The following is a 15,379-nucleotide window of genomic DNA, read 5'->3' as shown; positions in this document are numbered from 1 at the left end:
TGGATATCTTTTCTTGGACTCAATAAGCACCTCACTGACGTAGTAAACCGGCCGTTGAACCGGATATTCCTTGCCCGCCTCCTTGCGCTCTACGACAATGGCCATACTGACGGCACGCGTGTTAGCAGCCACATATAACAATAATGGCTCCTTATCAATAGAAGCAGCAAGGACCTGTGGCTCAGCGAGTTGTCTCTTCAAATCTTCAAAGGCAGCGTTAGCAGCATCACTCCAGACAAAGTCGTCTGTCTTTTTCATCATCTGATACAGCGGTATGGCCTTCTCACCTAACCGGCTTAAAGCAGCAATACGACCCGCCAAACGCTGAACATCATTGATACACGCCGGCTTAGCCAAAGAAGTGATTGCCTTGATCTTCTCCGGGTTAGTCTCGATGCCTCTGTTAGAAACCACAAAACCCAAAAGCTTGTCCGCTGGCACTCCAAAAACACACTTGGCCGGGTTAAGCATCATCTTGTAGACCCGGAGGTTAACAAAGGTTTCCTTCAGATCATCTATCAAAGTCTCCTTCTCTCTGGACTTCACCACAATGTCGTACACATAAGCATGAACATTGCGCCCAATCTGACTGTGAAGACAATTCTGCACACATCTCTGATAAGTCGCCTGGGCACTCTTAAGCCCAAAAGGCATAGACACATAGCAGAAGGTTCCAAATGGAGTAATTAAAGCCGTCTTCTCCTGGTCCTTAACTGCCATCTTGATCTGATGATAACCAGAATAAGCATCCAAAAAACTCAAACGCTCACAACCCGTCGTAGTATCAATGATTTGATCAATACGAGGGAGAGCGAAAGGATCAGCCGGACAAGCCTTATTTAAATCCGTGTAATCCACACACATACGCCAGGTGCCGTTCTTTTTAAGCACGAGCACCGGGTTAGCCAACCACTCTGGATGGAAAACTTCAATAATGAACCCGGCCGCCAAGAGCCGGGCCACTTCCTCACCAATGGCCTTACGCCTCTCCTCATTGAACCGTCGAAGAAACTGTCTGACCGGCTTAAACTTTGGATCGATATTAAGAGTGTGCTCAGCGAGTTCTGTCGGTACACCCGGCATGTCAGAAGGTTTCCATGCAAAGATGTCCCGGTTCTCACGGATGAACTCGATGAGCGCGCTTTCCTATTTGGGATCCAGATTAGCACTGATACTAAACTGCTTAGATGAGTCACCTGGCACAAAATCAACAAGCTTGGTATCATCAGCTGACTTAAACTTCAGCACCGGCTCATGTTCTATGGTTGGCTTCTTCAAAGACGTCATGTCCGCCGGGTCAACATTGTTCTTGTAGAATTTCAACTCCTCTGTTGCACAAACAGATTCAGCGTAAGCTGCGTTGCCTTCCTCACATTCCAAGGCTATCTTTCGACTCCCATGCACTGTGATGGTGCCCTTATGACCCGGCATCTTGAGCTGCAGATAAACATAACACGGCCGTGCCATGAACTTGGCGTAAGCCAGCCGTCCAAACAGGGCGTGATATGGGCTCTTGATTTTGACCACCTCAAAGGTTAACTTTTCAGCCCTAGAGTCATGCTCATCTCCAAAGGCCACTTCTAGTTCAATCTTACCCACTGGGTACGCAGACTTACCAGGCACCACTCCATGGAAAATAGTATTGGACGTCTTAAGATTTTTATCAGTTAACCCCATGCGACGGAAGGTCTCATAATAGAGGATGTTGATGCTACTGCCTCCGTCCATGAGCACTTTAGTGAATTTATATCCACCAACCTGAGGCGCCACTACCAAGGCCAAGTGACCCGGATTGTCAACCCGGGAAGGGTGATCTTCCCTACTCCACAGAATAGGCTGCTTAGACCATCTTAAATAACAAGGACTGCCGGCTCAATAGCGTTCACAACCCTCTTATGAAGCTTCTGGTCTCGTTTGCACAAACTGGTGGTGAACACATGATATTGTCCACTATTCAACTGCTTTGGATTGCTCTGATATCCAGACTACTGCTGCTGCTGACCTCCCTGGCCGGATGGCTGATTATAGCCACCTTGGTTTCCTTGAGAGCCTTGAAAGTTGGAATTTGAACCACCGCCCGGGCCATGAAAACCGCCGCCACCTGAGCCGCCGCCCGGCCCATGGTTGTTGTCGAACATGTTAGAGTTCTTGAAAGCCTTCATGATCGTACAGTCCTTCCATAGGTGAGTGGCCGGCTTTTCGCGAGTACCGTGCCTTGGACAGGGTTCATTTAGCAACTGCTCAAGAGTGGGACCTGATCCGCCGAACTGAGGTGGTGGTCTCCCCTTACGTCGTTGATTGTTGCCCTGCGCATTAGTGTTAGCCACAAACTCCAAGCTACCGTCAGCCTTACGTTTATTATTGCCTCCTTGATTCGCCGGGTTATGCTGGTGACCCTTGGCGTTGCCGTTTTTCTTTCCCTTCCCTGTCTTCTCATCATCAGACTCGGGATCCTTGGTACTATCAGAGTCGGCGTACTTGACTAGAGCCGCCATTAGCTGGCCCATGTCATTACAATCGCGCTTGAGCCGCCCCAGCTTCTGTTTCAGAGGCGTAAAACGGTAATTTTTCTCCAACATTAAGACTGCAGAACCGGCATCCATCTTATCAGATGAATGTATTATGGCTTTGACCCGGCGCACCCAATGGGTTGTGGACTCACCCTCCTCTTGCTTGCAATTAGTCAGATCCACAATGGACATGGGCTGCTTGCAGGTGTCTTTGAAGTTCTGAATAAATTGGGCCTTTAATTCTGCCCATGAACCAATGGAGTTAGGTGGCAGCCCCTTTAACCGAGTGCGGGCCGTTCCTTCCAACATCATGGTGAAGTACTTGGCCATTGCAGCATCACTGACCTCCAGTAGTTCCATGGCCATCTCATAACTTTCAATCCATGCACCGGGCTGTAAATCAGCCGTGTAATTAGGCACCTTTCGAGGGCCCTTGAAATCCTTGGGCAAACGCTCATTACGCAGAGCCGGCACCAAGCAAGGGACACCTACAGTCCTCGTGGTCACGCCTGCCTCAATAGAAGTCGTTGGATAAACCGGAAAAGGCTGGTAAGCTGCCCGCTGAGCCGCCTTCTCAGCCGCCCACTGAGCCGCCCGCTCAGCCTCTTGGCGTATCCTGTCCTGATCAACCAAGTTAAGAGCTCCATCACGCGCCGGGTCATGCCCGCGCGGCTGGTCATGGCGCCGAGCGTTGCTTGAAACGGCCGCTGAATCTATATGCCTGCTATAACTTGGGCTCCGGCTCGGGCGAGGGGTTGAGTGAATCCTGTCTCGACTATAAGAGTATGCCTCCTGCTGTGCCAGAGCCGTCTGAAGAAGTTCTCTGACCCTTCGTGTTTCAATCGCTGCCGGAGAGTCGCCCTCCACTGGGAGAGCCGCCAATCATGCCTCCGCAGCGATCATGTTCTCCAAAGGGTTAGAATAATGACCCGATGGTGTTGGTACATAATGAGGTGGAGCAGTATTCATACGAGGAGGTTCCATCACCCGTGGTTGAACCGGCGTCCCAGCCCCGGGTGTTGCAACCCGGTTTACCTCCGCGGGTTACTGGGGCCTGCACCGGGTGTGCGGAAGAGGTTTCTAGGATCATAAGTCGGAGGCAGACGGGATTGAGCCTTCTGGTGCCTTCTCCTCATGACCTCATTTGAAGCATTCAGATCCATCGTAAGCTGGAAAGCCTCTGATTGAATCTACTGTGCTCGAGCATCCAAAGCCGCCCGCTCTGTGGCTAGCCTGACGTCCTCCGCTGCTAGGTTTTCTTTGGCTTGTGCTACCTCCTCACGTAACCGTGCCACTTCCGCATCATGTTGAGCCTGATCCGCCGGATTAACCATGGTAGTTAACAGGGCTGTCAACTTATCTATGAGATCCGTCAGCACCTGAGCCGGCGGGCGCGCAGGGCCTCCTGCCCCGGCTGCCGCTGACCCGGAGGTTATCGCTGCCGCAGCCGTAGTGTTTTGAACGAGTTGCGTGCCAGCCATGAAGATCCCCACTCTGCTTGGCGGTTCAAAGGGGTTCGGAATACTGCTGCCATCGGAACAGCCCCCAAGCCCGCCGTCTTGCAATTGATACAATGAATCCGTCTCACCCGTGGACGACTCACCATCAGAGTAGATGGTGCTACCTCCTGAGCACTGTGTTGGTTTTTCCTTGAAGAGGAAAGGGTGATGCAGCAAAGTAGCGTAAGTATTTCCCTCAGTTTTTGAGAACCAAGGTATCAATCCAGTAGGAGGCTACGCGCGAGTCCCTTGCACCTACACAAAACAAATAAATCCTCGCAACCAACGCGATAAGGGGTTGTCAATCCCTACACGGTCACTTACGAGACTGAGATCTGATAGATATGATAGGATAATATTTTTGGTATTTTTATGATAAAGATGCAAAGTAAAATAAAAGCAAAGTAAAAAAGCAACGGAAATAACTAAGTGTTGGAAGATTAATATGATGAAGATAGACCCGGGGGCCATAGGTTTCACTAGTGGCTTCTCTCAAGAGCATAAGTATTTTACGGTGGGTGAACAAATTACTGTTGAGCAATTGACAGAATTGAGCATAGTTATGAGAATATCTAGGTATGATCATGTATATAGGCATCACGTCTAAGACAAGTAGACCGACTCCTACCTGCATCTACTACTATTACTCCACACATCGACCGCTATCCAGCATGCATCTAGAGTATTAAGTTCATAAGAACAGAGTAACGCCTTAAGCAAGATGACATGATGTAGAGGGATAAATTCATGCAATATGATAAAAACCCCATCTTGTTATCCTCGATGGCAACAATACAATACGTGCCTTGCTGCCCCTACTGTCACTGGGAAAGGACACCGCAAGATTGAACCCAAAGCTAAGCACTTCTCCCATTGCAAGAAAGATCAATCTAGTAGGCCAAACCAAACTGATAATTCGAAGAGACTTGCAAAGATAACCAATCATACATAAAAGAATTCAAAGAAGATTCAAATATTATTCATAGATAAACTTGATCATAAACCCACAATTCATCGGTCTCAACAAACACACCGCAAAAGAAGATTACATGGAATAGATCTCCACGAGAGAGGGGGAGAACATTGTATTGAGATCCAAAAAGAGAGAGAAAGCCATCTAGCTAATAACTATGGACCCGAAGGTCTGAGGTAAACTACTCACACTTCATCGGAGGGGCTATGGTGTTGATGTAGAAGCCCTCTGTGATCGATGCCCCTTCCGGCAGAGCTCCGGAACAGGCCCCAAGATGGGATCTCGTGGGTACAGAAGGTTGCGGCGGTGGAATTAGGGTTTTGGCTCCGTCTCTGATCGTTTGGGGGTACGTAGGTATATATAGGAGGAAGAAGTACATCGGTGGAGCAATAGGGGGCCCACGAGGGTGAGGGCGCGCCTGGGGGGGGGGTAGCCGCGCCCCTACCTCGTGGCTTCCCTGTTGGTTTCTTGACGTAGGGTCCAAGTCTCCTGGATCTTGTTCGTTCCAAAAATCACGTTCCCGAAGGTTTCATTCCGTCTGGACTCCATTTGATATTCTTTTTCTGCGAAACTCTGAAATAGGCAAAAAACATCAATTCTGGGCTGGGCCTCCGGTTAATAGGTTAGTCCCAAAAATAATATAAAAGTGAATAATAAAGCCCAATAATGTCCAAAACAGAAGATAATATAGTATGGAGCAATCAAAAATTATAGATACATTGAAGACATATCAGATGGTCGTCTCACCGTTAGACGCAGATCCTTCAGAAAATTCCCCTCCATGGATGCATCCCACGAAGGCACGCTTCATGGCCGGCTAAGCCCGGGCGGGTCTCGCACGCTGATCCGTTTCGACGATGTCGGTGCAGATGTCCGGCTCAGGGCCTGGCTCGCCGATGAAGACGTGGATTCCGCCGAAGGGGACCCGGTACCCGTACTCAATTGAGCCGGCATCGGGGCCCCAGCCTGCGTCATTGATGTAGAGCTTGCCGCGACGACTCTTGGTCATCTGGCCCACAACGTATCCCTTGAGCCCTTCAAAGTTGCCCTTCAAGAACTCAAATCCACCGTGCGTAGGCCCCACGGTGGGCGCCAACTGTCGTGGAATTGTCACGGCCGATGTCCTAATGAAAGGACTTAGTCGTGGAGCCCTCGCAACTAGGAAGCTTAAAGGGGTTAAAACGGGACAAAGGACACGAGGGTTTATACTGGTTCGGCCCCTTGCGGTGAAGGTAAAGGCCTAATCCAGTTTGAGGTGGTATTGCTTATGTTTCGATTACTAGGGAGCGAATCCGCTTGACCTAGCTTTCGATCTGTTGTTACTTGCCCTGAACCGCCGACGAGTCGTCGCTTTATATACGGAGGCCGACGCCCCGCGGCTCACAGAATCCCGGCCGGCTCATAAACAGTGTCCAGCTCAGTCTCTAACTATCCCTGCCTTACAATACAAGTTATGTACATATGGCGGTTTATCTCTACGGGCCTTAAGTCGCCTTTGGGCTTTGGGCCCTTATCTGAACCGCCATCTTCCAGAGCTGTCTTGGGCTTCATGAATCGCCATAGGTATAACCCGGCCCCTCCTGGGCGGGTCATACCTAATAGTTATATCCCCAACAAGCGCATAAACTAGGGTTTAAGGTTCTGTCACTCTAGCAACCCATCATCTAATTACTACTCCACAATGCATTCCCTTACGCCCGAAGATGGTGAAGTGTAATGTAGTCGACGTTCACATAACACCACTAAGAGAATCACAACATACACATCATCAAAATATCGAACGAATACCAAATTCACGTGATTACTTATGACAACACTTCTCCCGTGTCGTCGGGAACAAAAGCAACTACTCACAAATCATATTAATGTTCAAGATCAGAGGGGTATTGAATAGCATCATGGATCTGAACATATAATCTTCCACCAAATAAACAAACTAGTATCAACTGCAAGATGTAATCAACACTACTAGCAACCCACAGGTACCAATCTGAGCTTTTGATACAAAGATTGAATACAAGAGATGAACTAGGGTTTGAAATGAGATGGTGCTGGTGAAGATGTTGATGAAGATTGGTTCTCCCACGATGGGAGGGTTGTTGGTGATGACGATGGCTTCGATTTCCTCCTCCCGGAGGGATGTTTCCCTGTAAAAATGCTCCCGCCCAGGTTCCGCCTCGAGACGGCGGCGGTTCATCCCGAAAGCTCTCCCTTGAATTTTCTTTCTAGGGCAAATGGGGTTATATACCAGAAGATGGGCCCTTGAGGCCTGCCAGGCTCACCACAAGCTCAAGGGGCGCACCTAGGGGGTAGGGCGCGCCCCCAGGCTTGTGGCTGCCTGGTGGGTCCCCCTCTGGTATTTCTTTCGCTGATATTTTTAATATATTCTAAAATAATTCAACGTCAATTTTGAGCTGATTTGGAGATGTTTAGAAAAGTTGCCTCCGATATAGCCCTCTCCGATCCAGAATTCCAGCCGCCGACGATCTCCCCCTTCATATAATTCTTGAAAATAAGAAAGAAAAGGAATAATAATTGTATTATAAAGTGAAATAATAGTCCATAATGCAATAAATATCAACATGAAAACATGATGCAAAATGAACGTATCACTAGCCCTCCCACACCACGAGCAAGCCCCACATGATTGGCAAGGTAGCCTAGGCACCGCGTCGCCCTGGATCAGCAATGAGCCTCCATGCAGGGTCGCCGGTCCGTGCCGGTCACCACCGCGCCAGGGAGAGAGAGGGCCCCACCGCCACCAGCACCTACCGGGCTTTGCCAAACGGAAAGAGGAAGGAGGGGGGGGGGGGGGAAGAGAAGGGCGGCGGCCCCTCGGTCCTTCATAGGGGTTTTGAATCTACAGTTAGCGCGTGGCTCCATATATGATATTAAAAATAGCACGACCCACAAACAGATGGTCAGTATCTTCCGTTGCAAAGAACCCAGAGCTGCCTTAGCTAAACGATTTTTTTCTTAGCAGCTAGCCACATGAACAAGAGGGCCCATGTCTTCCAGAAGGCATTGGCTGAAATACAAACTGGCACCCTGTCAAAGAAAATAAATATATGAATGGTTGTAATGGTACAATCGAACACTCTGGAAAGTCTTTTTATTTTCTTTTATGATTTTTTTCTGAAAAGGTTGTATGGTGATAGCGGTACAAGCGACATTTTTTTCTTCTTAAAAAAGAGGATAACCCCGGCCTTTGCATCGATCGCGACCAGTCTTTATTAATTATTCCGCAAAGCCGTACAAAGTCTTATATCATCGAGTCTCAAAGCCAACCTCCTGACAACAGTTGTCACTATTTTTATCAACGTGATAAAGGAGGTGCACATTCTCGGGCGCCTGCCAGACCTAACACCAACAACGCCAAACATCTAATACTGAAAGCCTCAATCAATCTAGCCTATAAACTGGCAGCTTGCACCGCATGCGCACGTCTTTCACGGAAGCATCTTCAGAACCACCGACGCCAGACAACGCCACCACCCACGCGCGTCCATCATTAAGTGTACATCGTCGAGACCCTGAGGCAGCATACCATCGAAGCGCCACATAAAACACCGCTCCACCGCTGAAGCCGTCTATCCCTCTAGCCGATGAACCTCCAAAAATGGCGCCCCAAAGAAGGAACGACACATTGGAGCCGCCATCACCCGATCAGTCGATCAATGTTTTTCTCGAAGGAGCGGATTTCCTCAAAGATAGCGGAAGGAGGAGGAAGCTTCACCTCGACGATGCCTTTAAGAAGGCCATCACGGCTCCAGCCACTGGCTAAAGACAAGATTTTTCATCCGGATCTGGCCCACGAGACCCGACCGACAACCAGTGCACCCTCCGCCTTCAAGCCCCATATATGGCCGCCGCAGATCCTGCGACCTACAAGCCATGTGGTCAAGCGAACATTAACATTCACTAAAATTAAGTTCCTTGAGCCATGACGGAAATCGACGAGACGGCTCGTTGCTTTGTGAAAAGAAGTTCTTCATATACTACTACTACTACTTTTTATACGAAAGTGTAACTTCAGATCATGTTTTTACGGATACGTGAACTGTACCATGTGGACTTACACGTGAACATATGCACGCACACACACGACTAGAGACTAGAGACTGACTATTCCTTGGTCTTGAGCTTGGAGCCTCCTCGGACGCACGATTTGACCAAGCTCTTGAGCCCCTTCTTCCCGCTCCCACCCATAAATACATGAAAAAGTTGTGGTATATATAAACGTTACTCATTCAAAAGAAACATTCTTTTGAGAATTTTTGATCTATTCATCAAATGGGAACATTCTTTTTTGATCTATTCCTCGACTGGGAATTTTTTTTTCGTGAAAACTTCTGATCGATTTCTATACTGTCGAGTCTAGAAGTAAAAATACTGTCCAAGTCTAGAAGTAAAATCTACACATTCTCCTATTTCTATACTGTCAAGTCTAGAAGTAAAAATACTGTCAATCTAGAAGTAAAATTTTATAGAGCACCTAGCGAAGACCACAAACACGCGCCGCCGGCATCGCCCCTCTAAACAAATAGAGGGTCAAAAAGTCATCCCATAAAACCAGCGCATCAGAAACAATCTTCACCTACAAAGATCACTCACCCAAAAGGAAACATTAACATCACCCAAATTGAGTTTCAATCTCCGCCTACGAAGAGAACTCACCCAAACTCACCCAGAAGGGAACATTAGCATTACCCAAATTGAGTTTCTTATCGGCGAATATAATACAGCAAGCATGTATTACTACTTTTTCGTTATTACAACGTGTACATTCACATTTACACATACGTTTACTGTACATGGTGTACGTACACGTGAACATATGCACGTACACACACGACTAATAATAAAGAAACAAAAGAAAGACCTGACTATTCCTTGGTCTTGAGCTTGGCGCCTGCTCGGACGCATGACTTGACCAAGCTCTTGAGCCCCTTCTTCCCTTTCTTCCCGCTCCCGCCACTCCCATGCTCATCCCCGGCCCCGCCGCTGCCGCTCATCATCATCCTCATCGTCCTCCTCCCCGACGAGGTCGGCGTGGTCTGCTCCGCCGTATCCATGCTGGACGACAGATCCATGCGCTCCTCCTCCATCCGGAGCACCCGGTCCTCCAGGAACGCGATGCGCTCCACCAGGCTCCCCTTGGCCTTGGCCTCCCGCAGCAGCTCCTCCGCCGGCCGGCACCCATGAGGCCGGGAAGACCTAGGCGTGGTCGGGGATGACGATGACAGCGTGCTGGTCGCGGTGGTGGACGACCTGCCGCTGCCGCCGCTGTGGTGGCGCATCTCCTCCAGGTACCCCACCACCAGGTCCAGCCGGTCCACCCGCGCCATCATGCTCCCTGCCGCCGCCGGCAGGTGCTGCTGGTGCTGCCCGCCGTGGCTGTGGCTCACCGCCGATGAAGCCATAACTATTCTTCTATCTCCGGCCCTATGTGTGCGCGTGTGTCTGGAAGTATCTCGATCTTATCAAGTTGCAAGAGAATAATTGCTCTGCTATCGATCATGTGACACATGCACGGAGCAGGTATAAATAAGTAGCAGATGGAGCCGCCATGGCCGATCGGATGGACATGGAATGGAGGTGCACGTGTCTGTCACGGAGGTGGCAACGTGGCGCATGGATGCATGCAACGGCGGTGCATGCATGCGAGAGGTGGACGGCTCTCCGTGCTCGCGTACGTGTCCTGCTTTGCAGCCGCCAACGAGATACTGCTCCACGTTCCATCTCGCAGCCAACAGCCTCGCGCCACGTGCACGTGTAGCCAGGCCACGAGCCCCCATCTACTCCGTCTGGAAGACACCTCTACTCGCTAGCACGAGGACACGCCAAAATAAAATTCTCGCCGGAGGTGAAAAACTCCACCGCCGAGGACGAAGCCATCTCGATCGTCCGAGGAAGCTTATTATTTTATGTTTGTTGCTGCTATGTGTGGATAATTAGACATGGCATGACAGGCATGCGACCGGCCAACGGTCCGGCGATGTCGGTGGTTTATGCGGCCACCCGGCCATATGATCGAGACCGAGCTGGTCCGTTCATGCATACGCGGCTCTCCGTCACCGAGGGCCGCGAGCGACATCGCCGGAGCGCCGCCCGTCCGCGCATAAATATGGTACCACACCACAAGCTCACAACCCCACAGCAGCAGAACCGCACACACTCACACCCACACACAAGAATCAATCAACCAACCAACCGACCGGAGATGGCTTCATCGAGCAGGATGCTGGTGGCGGCGGTGATGGCCGCCCTGGTGGCCGTGGCGTGGTGCGCGCCGCCGCCGGTGAGCTTCACGGTGGAGAAGGGGTCCGACAAGACGCATCTGGCGCTGCAGATCAAGTACGACAAGGCCGGCGACAGCATGAAGGAGGTGGAGCTGAAGCAGAAGGAGGACTGGCTGCCCCTGAAGAAGGGCTACAGCGGCGCGTGGGAGATCAAGAGCGACAAGCCCCTCGAGGGCCCCTACAGCTTCCGCTATGAGACCGAGAAGGGCCAGCGCAACGTCTTCGACGACGTCATCCCCACAGATTTCAAGTGCGGGGCCACCTACAAGCCAGAGGCGACCTACTGAGATTCACCCATGCATCGGTTCAGCCATCATCGACCTCGCAACTAAGATCGTGTCGTAAGACGCACGGATACTAATAAGTTAGATAATATTACCTTCGTCCCGAATCAATCGTCTAATTCGGGACGAAGGGAGTAGTAGGAGAAGCAACGGCCGGCGGTCGGTTGTATTTGCTCTCCCGTACGCCCGTTGTCTTGATTGACCATTTCTTTTTTTCTTTGTACCGAATCTTTTCACTATTATTTGTAATATACTTGAAATCTAGATTTCATTTATATATAATCTCTATGTTTGCTAGTAATATTGTTTATGGTACTCGCTATAGAAAATTTAGCATATTTGTTGAGTAGTTGAGATTATGCCCTATCCCACGATCGCCTTGGTGCGCGTTGACAACAACCATATTATGTAACCACGCAAACGAAAAAAAGGACAACAACCATATGTAGTCCCTTTGTCTTGATAACTTGTCCTTGTATGACGGCATCCTATTTTTAGTCCCCCTCCCTCCACACACACACCCCCCCCCCCCCCCCACACACACACACGATATGTTGTGCTCACAAGGACCTCTCACTCTTCCACGTGGTTACTGATGATATGAATGGAGACCAGTGTAAGGCGTATTCCAACAAGGAGATCAGAGAAGGGGCACATGAAGGCGCTAGGACCTAATGGTTCCGCGACGCCTTTCTAATGGACCCATCAGAAACGCTTTTAAAGAAGGAATTTGTGCAGTTGTTAGCGGTTTCTTGGAAGGAGATATGATTTTGGAGGAGTTGCTCGACTCCACCATCGTTACGATCTCAAAGTAAACCACCCAAAACAATAAAGAAAAACACACATGTATCAGACTGACATCATCACACTAATTGTTATTTTCAAAATTCGAATGATTTGTCTCATAAACCAGTCATCCAATTAGTGACCCGTCTTCACCCGTGGGTTCACCTTCGTCCTGAATCCTGGATAAATTGTCTAATTCGGGATGAAGGGAGTAGTAGGAGAAGCAACAGCCGGCGGTCAGATGTATTTTCTCTCCCGTGCACCCGTTGTCTCGATTGACAATTTCTTTTTTTTCTCTTTGTAATATACTTGAAATCTAGATTTCATTTCTATATAATCTCTAAGTTTGCTAGTATTATTGTTTATGGTACTCGCTATAAGAAATCTAGCATATTTGTTATGTAGTAGGATTTCGCTCTACCCCACGATCACCTCGGTGCGCGTTGACAACAACCATATGTAACCACGCAAAAAAAGAGAAGAAGACAACGACCATATGTAGTTCCTTTGTCTTGATAACTTGTCCTTGCATGACAGGCACCCTATTTTTAACGCCCCCCTCCCCAGATATGCGGTGATCACAAGGAGCTCTCACTCTCCCATGTAGTCATTGGTGATATGAATGGAAACCAGTGTAAGGCGTATTCCGACGAGGAGATCAGAGAAGGGGCCCATGAAGGCGCTAGGGCCAAATGTTTGCTCGACGCCTTTCTAATAGACCCATCAGAAACGTTTTTAAAGTGGGAATTTGTGTGGTTGCTAGCGGTTTCTTCGAAGGAGATATGATTTTGGAGGGGTTTGTTCGACTCCACCATCGTAACGATCTCAAAGGCGAACCACCTAAACAATAAAGAAAAACACACATGTATGCACACATTCACTCCGGTGGTGCGGCATCCCAATGGGATTTTTCCTATATGGAGAACACATGCTTGTATGTAAGAATCTTACATATCAGACTGACACCATCACATTAAATTTTATTTCGAACTTGGAATGAGTTGTCTCATAAACCATTAATCCGATTAGTGACCCATCTTCACCGGTAGGTTCACCTCGGCAAGGGCTTTGAATCGAGATGACATGTCCGTGGTGTGGTGCGTGCCGCCGCCGATGAGCTTCATAGTGGAGAACGGCTCCGGCAAGAAGAAGCCGGCGTTGCAGATCAAGTACGACAAGGATGGCGACAACATGGAGGAGGTGGAGCTGAAGCAGAACGAGGACTGGACAAGGGCGCTGGCGGCGTGTGGGAGATCAAGGGTGACAAGCCTCTCAAGGGCCCCTATAGCTTCCGCACGAGACCGAGAAGGGCATGCGCAACATCTTCGACGATGTCGTCCCTGTAAGCCGGAGAATCGTCCGGTTCCGCCATTGCCGATCGACATCGCGAGGTCCTATCCTATAATAATCCTTGCGGCCTGGTATTACGTACTAAGTAAACAGTCAATAATTGTTGATCGAGGCTTGTGAGGTGATGTCCCATGCACCCAATTTCTCTATCAACAGTTTGTTTTTCTCCTTTTCTTGTATCAACTGAATCTGTTCAAGATTATATGTATAACAAAGACTCGAAAGGATTTTCTGAGATTATTCTTTTCACCCTTAGAGTTCGGCAATATATGGTTTTACTTTAAGGATCATGGCATATTTTTTTCATTGACCTGATTCCGATGTGATCACCTCGGTGCGTATGAACGAGAACAGTAGGCCGTCTCTTTGGCATGATAGCCTGTCCTCGCTTGGCCCACTTTTGCCATCCTCCCGCCATCTTCTCCCGATACCTCCATTTGTGATGCCTTCAGTGACGCCTCCATTTGGGACTATTGTGCTCTTGAGCGGCTGTCACTCTCCCGTGCTAATGTATGTCATGCTATGAAGGCAATACCCGTGTAAGCCATATGCCGAGAACATTTTCCAAGAGAGATTGTGTGTTACTCCATCATCGTATTGATCCCAAAGTTGAACCACCCTAAACATTCAAAGATTCCCGACCCCATCAACTTATGCAATGCCTTATACAAGATCACGTGCAAAGTTCTTCCCAACATGTTTTCTCCATGAGATAATTTCTGATCATTTGATTGCCTTTTCTGCCTGGATGGTTGATAGGCGATAATGTTTTGGTTGCTTATGAGTACTTACATGCGATCTGCACCCGACAATCAAAGAAGCCTTATTTAGCTGCCAAGATTGGCACGATGAAGCCGTATCCCATATGATGTGGTAGAACGGACCTATCTCCATGGTTGTCTTACCAAACTTGGTTTTGTTGTTCATTAATGTTGTCACGATATGCGTCACAATGGTTACTTCTGAATGGTGATCTGGCACAACCTGTTATATCGACCCATAGCATATGTACGTCATTGGGATACCATCGGATGATTCTGCATAGAGGGATTTTCCTGCTTGCTCCATCGGAAAAGAGGAGTTGAGGGATCTTTGTGGTATTTTCACAATGATGCCGCACCTTCCATTTATGGACGGTGGCATTTTCTTCAACCACGATGATCGTAGAAGTGTTGCACGACCTCGCTGTGATGGGCCCGGGCTGAAGAAGATAAATCCCGACAAGTCAACGTTTCTCTGTTTGGCTCACGTTGTCTGCCAAGAAATGTGAGGTCTTGCAAGATGTAATGTGATGAGCATATTGATCAATAATGTGCCGAGTGTTGTCCGAAAAGGACCCTGATAAATCCCGAACCTCCCAGATTTTATCATGGCAAATCGGCCTCTTTTGGTGGTAATTTTAGTGACACGGGAATGACAAGTTTAGTGGCGCGAGGATGCAAATATGGTATTTTTTGTCAGAAAATTACCGTGCGTGTCAACTGAACTTGTCATTCTGGCGTCACTAAAATTATCATAAAAAACGTTCAATTTGCCATCATCTCTTATACTACCTAAACTATAAAAGAGATGTAAGGTTCCGTCTTCCCCTCTTACGTCAAAAGTTTTCGTCCACCACTCCCCCACATTGCCTGAATATCGCACGGTTTTTCTCCCACCTCGCAAGGTCATCGAT

General features: G+C 48.7%; 2 protein-coding genes across 2 annotated transcripts; one reads left to right on the top strand and one right to left on the bottom strand.

Annotated features, from left to right (window-relative positions):
- Window positions 1-9,702: 9,702 nt before the first annotated feature.
- On the bottom strand, window positions 9,703-10,499 carry LOC109757538 (uncharacterized). Its single transcript, XM_020316357.4, has one exon. It carries the CDS (start codon window positions 10,403-10,405, stop codon window positions 9,869-9,871), a length of 537 nt encoding a protein of 178 aa, XP_020171946.1. The 5' UTR covers window positions 10,406-10,499; the 3' UTR covers window positions 9,703-9,868.
- A 130-nt stretch (window positions 10,500-10,629) lies between these two features.
- On the top strand, window positions 10,630-11,871 carry LOC109757520 (pollen allergen Phl p 2-like). The gene has a single exon (XM_020316342.3). It carries the CDS (start codon window positions 10,948-10,950, stop codon window positions 11,569-11,571), a length of 624 nt encoding a protein of 207 aa, XP_020171931.2. The 5' UTR covers window positions 10,630-10,947; the 3' UTR covers window positions 11,572-11,871.
- The last annotated feature ends 3,508 nt before the right edge of the window (window positions 11,872-15,379 follow it).

The sequence above is a fragment of the Aegilops tauschii genome, chromosome 5, assembly GCF_002575655.3.
Source record: "Aegilops tauschii subsp. strangulata cultivar AL8/78 chromosome 5, Aet v6.0, whole genome shotgun sequence".
Classification (NCBI taxonomy): Eukaryota; Viridiplantae; Streptophyta; class Magnoliopsida; order Poales; family Poaceae; genus Aegilops; species Aegilops tauschii.
Note: the sequence above shows the minus strand (reverse complement) of the source record. Positions and strands in the feature narration are given on the sequence as shown.

Coding starts and splice junctions, on each gene's coding strand:
- LOC109757520 (XM_020316342.3), top strand. CDS start 10,948: ATGACAGGCATGCGACCGGCCAACGGTCCGGCGATGTCGGTGGTTTAT.
- LOC109757538 (XM_020316357.4), bottom strand. CDS start 10,405: ATGGCTTCATCGGCGGTGAGCCACAGCCACGGCGGGCAGCACCAGCAG.